The 15,588-nt window shown below is 43.0% G+C and overlaps 1 protein-coding gene across 1 annotated transcript in view; it reads right to left on the minus strand.

Annotated features, from left to right (window-relative positions):
* Positions 1 to 14,940, minus strand: part of LOC139162802 (NACHT, LRR and PYD domains-containing protein 12-like) — a 111,825-nt gene extending 96,885 nt beyond the window's left edge. Inside the window, 3 exon segments of the mRNA XM_070743605.1 lie at positions 24 to 314; positions 5,635 to 5,722; positions 14,774 to 14,940. Of these exon segments, the coding sequence (XP_070599706.1) occupies positions 24 to 297 (274 nt within the window). The 5' untranslated portion in view covers positions 298 to 314; positions 5,635 to 5,722; positions 14,774 to 14,940.
* Between the last annotated feature and the right edge of the window lie 648 nt (positions 14,941 to 15,588).

Genomic DNA, 15,588 nt, shown 5'->3' on the forward strand with positions numbered 1-15,588 from the left:
TGTATTGTGTTGCATTTTCTTACCTTTCTGTCCAGTTTCTTCAAGGTTTTTTACAAGATCATTTTTGTTGCATTTTTTAAGAACATCAATGCAGACCTCTCGAGCATCTTCTCCATAATGTTGAGCCAGGAGATCTACAACTTTTTCTCGATCAGCTTTCTCCAGTAAAGCTCTAGAAATGTCTGGCCTTCCTTCAATTAACTTTAGCTTCCATTTAAATTCTCTAAATTCACTCTCAATGAGTTCATTCAATGCTTTGTAAATAGCTTCTTTCACAGTATTATTCATTTCTGCCATGAGGAATTATATCTGATCTAAAATTAAAAATAGAGAATTAATGTAATATGGAAAATGAAACTTGAAGGAAACAATATTAAAGTTATCTCATTCACAAAAGTTGGTGCATGTCACCTATTCCATCGCCTAGGCTATGTTCTGGTTTCTGGTAGAAATTTAGCAATTACAAATAACTCTTATTAAATGCATCATTTCATGAGTAAAGAAACTCCATTTATTTCTCTGCTCTCCTGTAATTCAAACACATTCCATACAGGCACTCGGTCCTTATCTCTCTTAGCTGCATTTCTCACATTCCTTCTCCTGCTCCACTTAACAAGATTTATTTTCTTAACAGCATGATTTTGAAAAACAATAGAACTGACTGTTAACAAAACAGAATACTTTTGCTTACTTTAGCGTGGCAAAAACACATCCATTTTCCCTTTGGCAACATTGAAACTCTACCCTTCTTCTCCACTGACACCCTGACATGTCAAATACATCACTACAGTATTTAACCCATTCCTATTTCGAGTGGAGGAGTGAAGGGCTCTTCTGGTGAAGTATCTTTGGACATTTTCAAGGGTGTTAATGTCTGAGATGCGATATGGGTTCCAAACAGATGAGCTGTATTCGAGGATGGGTCTGGCAAAAGTTTTGTAAACTCAGGTAAGTAGTGTGAGATTGCCAGAGCAGAAGCTACGTAGGATTAGGTTTACAGCTCTTGAAGCCTTCTTGGCTATATTGTTGCAGTGGGCTTTGGCACTTAAATCTTTTGTTATTAGTATACCAAGGTCTTTAACCGAGTGGGGATTATCTGTGATAATTTGATTATTCAGTTCGTATTTGGAGTTCAGATTCTTCTTCCCAATGTGTAGGACAGAGCATTTGCTAGTTGAGATTTGGAGTTGCCCTGTGTTAGACCACTCAGAAACAGCGTCAAGGTCTTTTTGGAGAGTAGTTGTGTTATCGGTGGTGTTGAAGAGTTTTACATTGTCAGCGAAGAGGACAGAGTTGCTTGTGATGTAATCGCAAAGGTCATTGATGTAGAGAATGAAGAGCGTTGGTCCCAGTACTCTATCTTGGGGAACACTGCTTTTAACTGGGACGGGGGTGGATATGGTGCTTCCTATTTTGACCACTTGTTGTCTGTTTGACAGGAATGCTGTAACCCAGCTATGGAGGGAAATTACAGCATTCCTGTCAAACAGACATCTGGTCCGACTCACAGAGAAGGTTTAAGGTCACATAATGCTTTTTCAACTCAGTCTTCAGTGAAGTCTACTTGGGTTAGGTCGTTGAGGGATTTTGAGGTGCGATTGATGAAATTGGGGGATGACCCATTGCTGTTAACAAAGACAGAGCCAAAGAAAGAGTTGAGGAGGTTGGCTTTGGATGAATCATCATGGTATTCTTTGTTGTTGGATCATTTGAGAGGTGGGATAGGTCTAGAGTCTTTGAGTTTATTGTTGACAAAGTTGTAGAAAGCTCTATTAGATTTGGTGCGTAGGAGGTTTTCCTCTTGTTTTCTGTAGTAGTTAAGGCATTCTGTTTTTATTTGATTGCAAATGCTTTTATATCGGCTTTTGAAGTTGGAAACTTGTCCTTTTTTGTTTTGCCTCCACAGAGATTTTTTTCTTGTTTGTAATTTTCTTATTGAGATGGGGAGGTTATTTTTTTTGTTTGTTTATGGTACATGTTAGAGGTACATAAAGTCTGGTGATAATTTTCATTTGGAGTAGGAATGTGTTGTAGTGGTCAACAGTAATGTAGCATTCGGAGAATAGAGTTTTCCAGTTTAATGTTGAGAGGTGGGCTTCAATGAGTTTGTAGTTCGCTTTTTTGAAATTGAATTTTGGGGTTGTATTATTTTGGTGGATCATAGTATGGCTTAGGTTGAGACTGAAGTTTATCATGCTGTGGTCGCTGTTGGAAAATGGTTCTGTTATTTTTAAGCCATATATTACACTTTTGCTGTTGCAGAAGATGAGATCCAGACAGTTATCAAGTCTGGTATTGTTAGCTACTAGTTGGTCGAGTCCCAGATAGGTGACGGTATTATATATAGTAGAATGAATGGTTTCCGTGCTGCATTCATTTAAGGACTAGTTAATGTGTGGTAGGTTGAGGTCTCCAAGGAAGATAATGGGGTATGGGCAGTTGGTTGTGCACGTTAGTAATGTGGATAATTTGTTTGCATGTTCGATGACGTAGTCCAGGGCTCTGTAGCAGAGTAAGAAGCGGACTGTGGTATTTAGGGATAAATCACAGACAATAGTTTCAGGTACAGATAAATCCTGTGCAACTTTGAGGATTTTTAGGTTCGGCGATTTTTTGTAGAATATAGCTACTCCACCTCCTCTGCAGGATTCACGGTCTGAGCGGAAAACATGGTAGTTTTTTTATGTGATAATGGAGTCTGGGTAGGAAGCATTTAGCCATGTTTCGCATATAAAAATTATATCAAATTTGGAGGTGTCAAGTAGAAGGAGGAATTCAGATGTCTTGTTGACTAAACTTCTAGCATTTAATTTTACATTTGAGATTGGTCTTGTGTTGGGGATTGGTTTTGGGGTGGTTAGAGCAGTGTTTTTCAACCAGTGTGCTACAGCACACTAGTGTGCCATGAGACATAGTCAGGTGTGCCATGGGGAAATTAAACATGGGTCCCCAAACTACCATTCCTGCCAGGATATCACTTTTGTGTTCATCGAAACAGGCCCAGGTTTCACACTAAGTGAGTATAAATACATTTAGAAACTATATTATCAACTATATCTATAATATGTACTGTGTTAGAGTTCATTTTGTGTCATTTTGGTTGGTGGTGTGCCCCAAGATTTTGTAAATGTAAAAAATGTGCCACGGCTCAAAAAAGGTTGAAAATCACTGGGTTAGAGGAAGTAAGGGGCACGCTTTGCTGTTCTTGGTTTGAGGTGGTAGGGTTGTCCATTTGTTGTTGTGGGATGGTGGTCTGGCAGGTGTCAGTTTGATGTTGTGAGATGGTAGGTTGAAATGTATCTTTCAAAATTTCCCAGCTAGCAATTTTCTTATGGGCATACAACAAGAGACTATTCCTTCCAACAGATATAAAAGGCAATATTTTTTTTAAAAAAAATCTAATTCCTGCTATGTGTCTTTTAAATATATTTGTGCCAAAATGTTTTCATTCAACTTCTTTTCAAAGTTGACTAGGTTTTTAAAGGTACAGTATTGGCTTTTTCTGTAATGATGAAGTTTCTAAAAAGTAACTTAATAGGTAATTAGTAGTAACTTAGTAGGCCTAACATTCCATCTCAGTTCTCTGATTCAAACCAAGATAAACTCTTCTATCAGAAAACATAAAAATTGCCAATTATTTGCCCCAGGATTGAACTCTATTTCCCCATATGTGAAACATACACACTACTATACATGGAAGAAACCTCTGTCATACCCACATCTAGACACTAACCTTGGAATTCACCCACACGGAATTCCCTCCAACTGCCAAATAAAGCCATCAAGAGCCTTTATAACTTCTTTCGCATCCTCACCCTTCTAATATACATAACAAATAAACTTAACAACTCAGCCACATAACTGCAAACCTTTCGCCTGTGTATTAAACACATGCCATCTATCCCAGCACAATATTCAAATTCTCCACTCTCTCAAAAAAAGCATATCCACAAATCCCCTTATCTCCAGCTGCCTATAGATCAATCCTACTGCAATAAATCAATTCTCCTTCAAATCTACTGCACCAAAAATCCCAGAAAGAATCATATCCCTTCAACAATCATAAGCTTTCTTCCTTAAAAAAGAAACCACAGCCTGGCAACCCACTTAACTTCAAGACAGCTTCACAATTTCACATTCCTTGTCTTAAACAAGCAATACTATAAACCCTACACACAGAGTCTTAACTCCAATTCAACAAACAAAAAAGCTTTCTAATTAACATCTGCCCACCTGAAACACTTATCTTCCATTATTAATCACATTGATCAAAAGCTCTATTTCTCAAGAATTCAAGAATTGCTGGCAGACTTCCCTACGCCTCATGCAATCATCTTTCCGCTCTAACAGCAATCTAACTATAACCATATGTATTATAAGTTCTTAAATAATACCAGCAAAAGGACAAAATACTACATAGCACAGCTGCTATCACCCCATAGAGTCACTGTTCTGCCCTTCAACGTACAACTTACAAGCAGCCTACGTCCCTTGTCAGGGGGGGGGGGGAGGAGAGAAAAGGAAAAAAAGAAAACACAACACTCCCCAGCAGCATCTGTTGTCAGTTTTAAGTGGACAAAACCTATTCCTAGCATATGCTATGCCCTAAGTTTAAACTAAACACCCATATATATGTTCCACAAAAAAACCCCTGTTTCATTATGTCGTAGACGTTCACCCAGAGGTGAAACATAAGCAAGCCGGGCCTTAATATTTAAATATTTAAACTAATACCTTAAACACTTTCACTTAACAGTGTCACCACCTGTTCTGTCGGGCTCTCTGGTAGAATCCTCCCGAAAATGCACAGATACAATTTCACACACACGTTTGAAAATTCAAAACAATGTTCTTTATAATGAAAATTCACTTAAACCAAGCCCTCTTTTGGTATAGCAAAGAGCACTGGTCTCCAAATAAACTGGTAATTTGTAATTTGTACAAGTCCCTTATCAGTTCTGTGATACTTAGCTTGCAGCTGTGAGGCAATTCACAGTCCTTCTTGCACAAAGTGAAACACACTTTGCCCTGGTTTAGTTTCAAAGCGGGGAAAAATCAGCACACAAAAGGTCAAAGTCAGTAAAGCAGTCACGAAACACAACGATCAGATAATCCTCCACAATGGCCAAACCCACAGGCTGCTCTTTATAGCAGCCTCACTAAGGACCACAGCCCCACCCAACCACAGGTGGCCTCATTTTCTTTGATAATAATCTCTCAGTTGTTGTTGCCTATGCATCGCTCTCCGCATGCGTGGCTGTATCATTAACTCTTGTTCCGAATCCAAGGAGGAGCTAGAGAATTGATCTCCTTCTGAGCTGTCTGCCCCACTCTCCTCCTCCCTGTCACTCATGTCTTCTTGGTCAGAGGAGCCTTCCTCAGCAGATTCCACCGGGGGCAAAACAGGCCTGCAGCATGTGGATGTCTCCCCCACCTCCACAGTCCTTGGGGCAGGAACTGGGCCAGAGCTAACCACAACACCACCCAAAATGTGTGTTAAATTAGCTCTCGTGCACAAGAACCCAGCACAAATATAGAGACATTTTCCCACCTGCTCTTCGTGCCCACATGTATTCAATCACACCTCTACGTATCACCACCCCAGGATCAGACCCCTTGGCCAACTGTACTCACCAAGGACGCTTGCTTTCGCCAGCAGCTGCAACCTTCCCCGGGAAACCTCTTATTCTCCTGGCCCCTCAGTCCAAAAAGAAGCTAATTCCTGGATATGGAAGCAAGAGAACACCAGCCACTAATAAGAGGAAAACAATCAAGAGTACACTATTACTTAATGATACACATACTAACAACCTCTCGATTAGCAATAGCACAAAAATGGAAACATGAACACATGCCCTCCGAAACAATGGTCATTAATAAAATACTAGAATCCACAGAAATGAGCAAACTCACGCAAAAACTACGTAATGAACAAAAGAAAGAAATATATATCATATGGGAGAGACTGTATATATGGCTTGAAAAAATAAAAAAATATAAATCCATAAATATTAATATTATACTGATGTCAAGGAAGCGAATATTAGCTAAATTTTAATTATAATGTTGCATGTGTTTTCTTTTTTTCTTTCTACATTATTTGTATTACTTGTATTATACTATATTGTTTTTTTCAGCTTTGTTTTGTCACTTTTTTGTTACATGTGTTTATTTTATTGTTAGTCTTTGTCCTTACCTTTGTAAAACTTTTGAAAAGTTATAATAAAAAATATTTTTAAAGAGAGAGAGAGAGAGAGAGAAACATAACTGTTTTCGGCTGCCAGACTGCTGTAGGAGGCTGTTGAGGCCAAAAACAGTCCATGCACAGTCCATTATAGCCCATTTTTGGCTGTCAGGAGGGCACGGGGGCTGAAAGCGGGCCAAAAAAGCCCACTGCTGCCCACCCACAGCCGATTTTGGCTGGCAGAAGCACTGCCGTTGGTCCTTTCTTATTCCCACAGGCCAGAATTATGCACCCTGTGGGCCTGATGCTGCCCATGAGCCTTGAGTTTGACACCCCTGGTGTATATAGATATACTTTGAAGAGGTTTTCAGTCTTGTAAAAGGTTCTCTTACTTCTGATAGTGATAAAGTAAAGCCTCAGTTTAAATGGACTTGGGTTAGCAGTCTCCAATTGAATAGATCTAATACGATGGCTATGAGTTATAGCAGCACATAAATGGACAGCAATCTTTAATTGTGATGAGCCTACATTGTGCTATTGTTGTTACATTGAGGGGGACACCCCAATATATGCATTTTCCTATATAGTTTATTAAAGCTTTAAATGCCTCTATAATGCCTTTATTCATACCCATTTTGCATTTACAAGTTAATATCAAAATATAATCATTAACTCAAAACTGCAAGCTATCATAAATCATAATTATCATAATTATCCAAGATGGTGCCGACAAAGGCTGCCTCAGTGAAATGTTCTCAAACAGTTTCTTCATTTTCTACTATTCCCTGCAATTCTCAACGGATTTAGATTAGATTAGATTGGGGGCAATAGGCTGGCTCTGTTTAAAAAAGTGCTATTGCTAACATGTTGTAAGCCGCCCTGAGTCTAAGGAGAAGGGTGGCATAAAAATCAAATAAAACAAATAAAACAAATAAAACAAATAAAACAAATAAAACAAATAAAACAAATAAAACAAATAAAACAAATAAAACAAATAAAACAAATAAAACAAATAAAACAAATAAAACAAATAAAACAAATAAAACAAATAAAACAAATAAAACAAATAAAACAAATAAAACAAATAAAACAAATAAAACAAATAAAATAAATGGAGTCTTTAGTTTCGGTGGAGCAGCAGGAAGGAGGAAGGTGGTTGCTGCTCCACTGGACTACGGCGAAATGTTGTAAATATAGGAAGATTTAATCTAAACCAGCAGTCAGTTCTAGTAGCTCCAGAGAGGTGAGAAGCCCCCGTCTCAAAAGCCCCCGGAGCGGTGTTTCTCTGTGGCGCTTTAGATTAATATCGACCACAGAGGTGTTTTGGAGCCGATCAGCTAGGGCTCGGAAAATGGCGGCCACCGTTAAAAACTAAGCTGCACTGCCGCATTGCCGAAAGACTGAGCTCAGAGATTAAATCGAGCTGAAACGGCCCAGGAGATGAGAGATTCGGATCACCGGTACCGGGGGTGATCAACACAACCGAACCAGCCCTGGTCCACCAGATGGATCTGGGATGCGGGGGCGCTGAATGGTGGGAGCACTCGGCATCAGAGGATCTGTTGGGTTAAGGGCCTGTATAGAGCAGTGTTTCCCAACCTTGGCAACTTGAAGATACCTGGACTTCAACTCCTAGAATTCCCCAGCCAGCATTCGCTGGCTGGGGAATTCTGGGAGTTGAAGTCAAAATATCTTCAAGTTGCCAAGGTTGGGAAACACTGGTATAGAGAAGCTGGGTCAGTCGCTGTCGATAAGGAGGAGGCCAAGGAGAGTATCCAGAACATCGATGGGCTGTGCCGAGTCTGAATGGAGGCTGTGTGGAGGCTGTAGGGAGCCACTAAGAGTGTGGAGAGTCAGAAATGTCACCCAGCAAGAATGGCGGATACTGGAGGGCGACCAGGATGCCCAGTGAGAGTCGGGGGTGCCATGGAGATGGAGGAGCTCAAGACAACAACTGAGATATACAGAAAGGAACTGAGAGTGCTGTTCGGTGGCAATGGCCAGAATCAAAGAGATCACCATACCCAGTAACTTGGATATTTCCCGCTGGACATTCTAGAACTCAGCTGACTTAGAGTCTGGCACCATCTTGCTGCTGACCGATTAATGATCTGCTAACTAATTGATTATTCCCTATATTTTTGTTGCTCTCACTCATTAGTACTTATAATTATTTTAGCATTTGTTTATAGTAACTGTAGTATTAATTGTTGATGGGATTTTTAGTTTTTTAAAATCTTTGCTGTTTTAGCTAAATTATTAGGGGGGATAATGATAGATACTTGGGATACCTGGGATGAGTTGGATGGTGTGTATGAAATGAATGGATATAGTATAGATGGGAAGGTTAGATTGCCTGGCGACGGAGAGGCGGGAGGGATGGGGGAGCCTATCTCTGGGGTGGTAGAGGGCCAGAAGATTCTGGTGCTGCTGGGGAGAGGCAGATATGGCAGGAGCCATGGGACACACTATTCCGGGGGAAGAACAGATTGCTGCTTGAAAGCAATCCCTTGTTCCAGCCCCATGAGTTCAACCCGGGGTATTGGTGAGGAGTGTAATATGAGCCCTGGGCTTAAGCTGCTGCTACTCAATGCCAGGACAGTGGTAAACAAGGCTCTCCTCATCCAGGATTTGATCTTGGTGGAGGAGGCCGACCTGGTATGTGTGACTGAAACCTGGCTTGGCCCAGAGGGAGGAGTTCCTCTGTCTGAAATTTGCCCAGCCAGGTTTCAGATATGACATCAGCCGTGATCCCAGGGAAGGGGGGAGGAGTGGCCAAGGAGACTTTTTGCCTATGTAGACTCATGCTCCTGAGCTTGCAGGTTGTGAGTTGCTCTTGGTGAAGCTGGACGTAGGGGTTCAGGTTGCTTACATACCTGACATCCAGCTGCATGTCAACAGCCCTGCCTGTGCTGCTCGAGGAGGTAGCCAGGTTGGTGGTAGAGTTCCCCAGACTTATTGTCTTGGGGGACTTTATCCTACCATCACTCGGTGAATCCTTTGGGTTGGCACAGGAGTTCATGGCAACCATGACAGCCATGGACCTGACTCAAGTAGTTCAGGGTCCAACTCACGAGGGGGGACATGCACCCGACATGATATTTCTCTCATATCAATTGAGTGATGATCTGAGACTAAAGGGCTTAGATGTTTTGCCTTTGTCATGGTCAGACTATTTTCTACCACGACTTGACTTTTAGGCTCCAATCCCCACCCCCACAGGGAGGCAGAACCAACTAGATGCTTCTGCCCCGATGCCTGACGGACCCAGAGGGCTTTCAGAGGGTGCTTGGGTTTTACCAGATTCACTCATTCACAGTTCAGCAGAGTCCCTTGCCGTGGCCTGGAACAAGGCTGCAACAGAGGCTCTTGACCGGATTGCACCATTGTGACCTCTCTTTGGCACTAGACCATGGAGAACTCCTTGGTTTACCAAGGAACTCCAGGTGTTGAAATGCCAGAAGAGACGTCTGGAGAAGCAGTGGAGGAAAAGAAAATCTGTGTCTGATCGAACACTTGTAAGAGATCATATTAAGACTTACAAAGTGGTGTTCAAGGCAGCAAGATGCGCATACCATGCTGCCTTGATTGCATCAGTGGAATCCCACCTGGCTGCTCTGTTCAGGGTGACCCACTCCCTTCTTAATCATGGGTGAGTTGGGGGAGCCTTGCAGAGCAGTGCTGAGGACTTTAACTTGTTTTTTGTTGATAAAGTTGCTCGGATTCGAATGGACCTTGACTCTGATTGGATAGCAGTGTCAGCTGATGAGTCAGTTGAGGTGACTTGGTGACACCTGATGAAGTGGACAAGGCTATTGGAGCTGTGAGTTCCACCTCCTGTTTACTGGATCTGTGTCCCTCCTGGCTGGTTTCAGCCAGAAGGGAGGTGACATGGAGCTGGGTCCAGGAGATTGTTGATGCTTCTCTGAGTGAGGGGTCCTTTCTGGCTCCCTACAAGGTGACACTCGTATGCCCCCTCCTCAAGAAGCCTTCCCTGGACCCATCCGTACTTAATAACTATCATCCAGTCTCCAGCCTTCCCTTTATGGGGAAGGTTGTCGAGAAGATTATGTCGCTCCAGCTCCAGGGTTCCTTGGATGAAGCCGATTATCTAGGCCCTCAGCAGTCAGGTTTCAGGCCTGGCTACAATAAGGAAACTGCTTTGGTCATGCTGATGGATGATCTCTGGCGGGCCCGGGACAGGGGTTTATCCTCTGCCCTGGCGCTTCTTGACTTCTCCGCTGCTTTTGATAGCATCGACTATGGTATCCTTCTGCACCAGCTGGAGTGGCTGGGAGTGGGAGGCACTGTTCTTCAGTGGTTCTCTTCCTACCTCTCTGGTCGGTCACAGTCAGTGTTAATGGGGGTTCAGAGGTCGACCGCTAGGTTTCTCCCTTGTGGGGTGCCTCAGGGGTTGCTCCTCTCCCCCCTGCTATTTAATATCTATATGAAACTGCTGGGTGAGATCATCCAAGGACATGGGATGAGGTATCATCAGTATGCTGATGATACCCAGTTGTACATCTCCACCCAGTGTCCAGTCGGTGAAACAGTGGAAGTGATGTGCCGGTGCTGGGAGGCTGTTAGTGTCTGGATTGGTGTCAATAGGCTCAAACTCAACCCTGACAAGACAGAGTGGCTGTGGGTTTTGCCTCCCATGACACTTCCATCTGTCCATCCATTACCCTGGGGGGGAAATTATTGACCTCCTTGGAGAGGGTCCGCAACTTGGGCTTGCTCCTCGATCTACAGCTAACATTAGAACACCATCTTTCAACTGTTCCATGGAGTGTGTTTGCCCAGGTTCGCCTGGTGCACCAGTTGCAGCCCTATCTGGACAGGGAGTCTCTGCTCCCAGTCACTCATGCCCTCATCACCTCGAGGTTCAACTACTGCAATGCTCTCTACATGGGGCTAACTTTAAAGAGTGTTCAGAAACTTCAGATCATGTAGAATACAGCTGTGAGAGCAATCATGGACTTCCCTAGATATGCCCATGTCTCGTCAACACTCGTGGCCTGCACTGGCTGCTGATTAGTTTCCGGTCACAATTGTTGCTAATGACCTATAAAGCCCTACATGGCATCGGACCAGAATACCTCTGAGACTGTCTTCTGCTGCATGAATCCCAGCGGCCGACTAGGTCCCACAGAGTTTTTGTTCTCCAGGTCCCATCGACTAATGCCATCTGGTGGGACTCAGGGGAAGAGCCTTCTCTGTGGTGGCCCCAGCCCTCTGGAATCAACTCCCCTGGAGATTAGAACCTCTCTCACTGCCCTCGCCTTTTGTAAGTCTCTGAAAACCCACCTATGTCGCCAGGCATGGGGTAATTGATTTATCCAATAGCTATTACTGTTTATGTGTGTATGATTGGGTTGTGTGTCTATTTTAATGACAAGGGGTTTTTAAGCATTTGATTTCTACACTGTTTATTATTGCTGTGAGCCACTCAGAGTCTTCAGAGAGGGGCGGCATACAAATCTAATTAATTAATTATTATTGCTGTTGTTGTTATTATTATTATTATTGTTGTTGTTGTTATGTCAATACAACACAGCAAACGAGATCACTGTGCTGGATTTCATATTTCCTCACCAGTCGGGCACTTCCCAAGCACCTAGGACTGTGTGATGTAGTGGCGAATTATGTGTGCCAATACCAGTAAAGTGGCCTTTTGCAATTGACAGATGGAGACTTTGTCAATTCCAATGGTTTTCAAATGTCTGCTGAGATCCTTTGGCCCTGCGCCCAGCGTGCCTAGTACCACTGGGACCACTTTCACTGGCTTATGCCAGAGTCGTTGCAGCTCGATTTTTAGATCTTCGTATTTCACTAATTCTCTAGCTGCTTCTCCTCAATTCTGCTCTCTCCTGCTGTATTATTATTATTATTATTATTATTATTATTATTATTATTATTATTATTATTATTATTGGCATACAAATTTAATAAATAAATAAATGGATGAGAAAACGATATAGAAAGGACTCTCAAGGTTCTCTAACTTCTGATAGTGACTGTTGTGGTTCCGTCTGAGGCCCCTCAGGGAACGGCTGACCTTCTGTCGGTTTCCAGCTCAGAGGGAGAGGCTGAGGAACAGGAGGTGCAGACAGACAAGGAGGAGGAATCCCAGGCTGAAGAAGAGGGAGGACAGCCAGAGTCCCACCAGGGGGAGCTCTCCCCAGCAAGCAGCCTGGATTCCTTAGAGGAAAATGCACAAGCCATAATTGATCTGCGACAAAGAAGAGCTACTCAGAGACGGAATCAATTGGCTAAGTACTTTCAGCATTAAAGAGGCAACAGCTGGGTTTGGGTGTGGTGCTCTTGGGAAAGGCTAAAAGGCAGACCCACCCTTCCTGGCTTGTGGAGTTTTATCTTTGAGAGTCGTGGGACCTGGCTGTGAACTTTGGCGTCTTGGAATCCTGGTTTGTGCCTTTGACTATTGAAACCTTGGGGGGGGGGGGGTGCCAGCAAGAAGCTTACTGTATTGTCTGGACATCAGGACCCTGCTGTAACGTATTATAGCCTGTCTGTTGGGAAGAACAGGTTTTCCTCTGTGCTTATTTTTTCCAGCTATAAAATACTTTTGGCTTTTACCAGAGTGTCTGGCTGTTTTTTCCAGTTGGTGTTGAGGTCTGGGGGAACCCAGACAGAACAGTGACAAAGTAAGGCCTCAGTTTAAATGGACTTCGGTTAACAGACTCCGATTGAATAGACATAATACGATGGCTATTAGTTATAGCAGAAATCTTTAATTATGATGAGCCTACATTGTGATATTGATGTTACATTGGGAGGGGGGCAGAGGTGGTATTCAGCAGGTTCTGACCAGGTCTGGAGAATGGGCAGCAGTAATTTTGAGTAGAGAACCCACCTAGGGTGGCTCCACCTGAGCTATTCTCTGCCTCCCGATTCCAGCTGTTTGGGAGAAAATGGAGATATTGCAGTATTTTTCCCCTGCCATGCCCACCAAGTCGCACACACAGAACCAATGGTAAAAAAAACCACCTTAATCCCACGACCTAGGGAGGGGGTGTTGCTTTTGATATTGTTGTTGTTGTTGCTGTTGTTAGAGTTGGAAGGACTTATAGGAGACCCTACATCACACTAGTCCAATAGCAGTCCAGTCTTTTCTTGAAAGTCTCAAGTGTTGGAGCGTTCACCACCTCTGCAGGCAAGCCATTCCACTGGATGATCGCTTTCACTGTCAGAAAGTTCCTCCTTATTTCCAGGTTGAATCTCTCCTTGGACAGCGTTCACCCATTGCTCCTGGTCTGGCTCTCTGGTGCTTTGTAAAACAATGTGTTCCCTTCCTCCCTGTGGCAGCCTCTCAAGTATTTGTAGACTGCTACCATGTCCCCCCTGGACCTCCTCTTTGCTAGATTCTCCCTGCCCAATTCCTGCAACCTTTCCTCATATGTTTTTTATTATTTTTATTAATGAGCATTGCCCAGTTAGAAATGATTTGGGCTGCCCCATAAAATCCTTAAATGACAGTAAAGTTCAATTTCTCATGTAGGACTTTATTTATTTATTTATTCATTCATTCATTCATTCATTCATTCATTCATTCATTTATTTTGTCCAATACATAATACACATTGAAGAGAAAGACATGTAATAATATAAGTAAAGAAAAGAATAGAAGAAAAGAAAATATATAAAAGTATAGGTGAATGTATTTGAAAGGAAGAAAAGATAAATGAGAGAAGGAGAGACAATTGGACAGGGGACGGAAGGCACACTGGGGCACTTATGCACGCCCCTTACTGACCTCTAAGGAACCTGGAGAGGTCAATCGTGGAGAGTCTAAGGGAAAAATGTTGGGGCTTAGGGGTTGACACTACTGAGTCAGGTAATGAGTTCCACGCTTCGACAACTCGGTTGCTGAAGTCATATTTAATTCTGAAGTCATATTTCATTCTGGGCACCCAAAAAAATGCCATGAGCCATTTCATTGACTTGGGGCTTTCAAACCACCCCGCTCTCCTTTGCCTTCGGTCTGGTTCTTCAGCGTCAAACAGAAGCCCCACAAATTGAGCAATGATGGCGGTCCCACCCTCTGCATCTGGCCCCTAATTCCTTGCACCCCCCTCCCAGGATGCAAGACCCCTTTTCTTTTGGGCACCTGGGGGCCAGAACAGCATTGGCCAGGCAGGGACCAACACCCGAATCCTCGCTTCTTCTGCTGAAGCATTTGGTGAAACATTAACAGCAAAAACAACACCAGAACTCTACACCGCATGTCAGCACACTGATAAGCCAGAAGACTTTGTCTATATGAAACCACAGGAATTAAAAACTTCCCAGAAAAAAATGCCTTAGAAGTTCACAAGCCAGGAACGGAAGGGGCCTCTCAAGTTATTTCATCCCAGTATCCAGTGCAATTCAAGGTCAGGGGCCCTCCTTCTCCAGCCCCATTCAAGCACTTCCTTTCCAGGACATGTTTCGTCCCTGCAAAAATTACCCATAGCTGTAAAGTCTGCATGTTTTGACAAAGCACTGGTTCCTCCAAGGCAACTCTACCACACAAATAGGTTCCTCAAGATCCACCCTTCCCATATTTAAGGTTTTCAATGTGAGACTTACCATTCTGGTGAAGTGAGGGAGGTTGAAAGCTAAATTGATTCTCAATTTGTCAACAGAGGGGTAAAGCTTTGTCCTCAGTCCTTCTCTTAAAAAGCACTTTTGTTTTCAAACGTGCTCCTCCCTTCCTCCCTATAGCTCATATTCGGTGAGTTACTTTTCCTGTGCAGCTGCCTTGAAGATGCCTTGTCTCCCCAAAGCTTTAAATGAATAAAATAAGTGAAGGCAGCCACTTGATGTTTCACTTAGGTCTTCCACACCTTTCCTGCTTCTTTCTCCAGAGTTGTGATACCAGGAAAGAGTTTGGAGACCTGTGCAGATTCTTTTTCTCCCATTTGCAAGAAATGCAGAGAAGGTTTCAGGGAAAACAAAGCTCTTCTCCTAAGTGGAACCCTTGATGCCCACACAAGCCAAGAAAATGCTCCCCTTTTTCAGCTCCATCTCCATGCAAGATTGGTGTGGCTGGTCTGAGTCAGAGAAACCCCCATTTTTGTTTAAGCTCAAGTTAGTCTTTGTTCCATTTTGGGGCCTCTCAGCCTTTTCAGAAACATTTCTGGAAGGCCCCTGAGAGCCTTCTCAAAGAGATTTGGGGCTAATTCCCCTTTCTTTTTGTAGATACATTAGAAGCTAGCCAGGCAAGGAAAGTCGAGAAGCCAGAGGGCAACTAGAATAGAATAGAATAGAATAGAATTTTATTGGCCAAGTGTGATTGGACACACAAGGAATTTGTCTTGGTGCATATGCTCTCAACGTACATAAAATAAAATATACATTTGTCAAGAATCATGTGGTACAACACTTAATGATTGTCATAGGGG

The sequence above is a fragment of the Erythrolamprus reginae genome, chromosome 1 (genome assembly GCF_031021105.1).
Source record: "Erythrolamprus reginae isolate rEryReg1 chromosome 1, rEryReg1.hap1, whole genome shotgun sequence".
Classification (NCBI taxonomy): domain Eukaryota; kingdom Metazoa; phylum Chordata; class Lepidosauria; order Squamata; family Dipsadidae; genus Erythrolamprus; species Erythrolamprus reginae.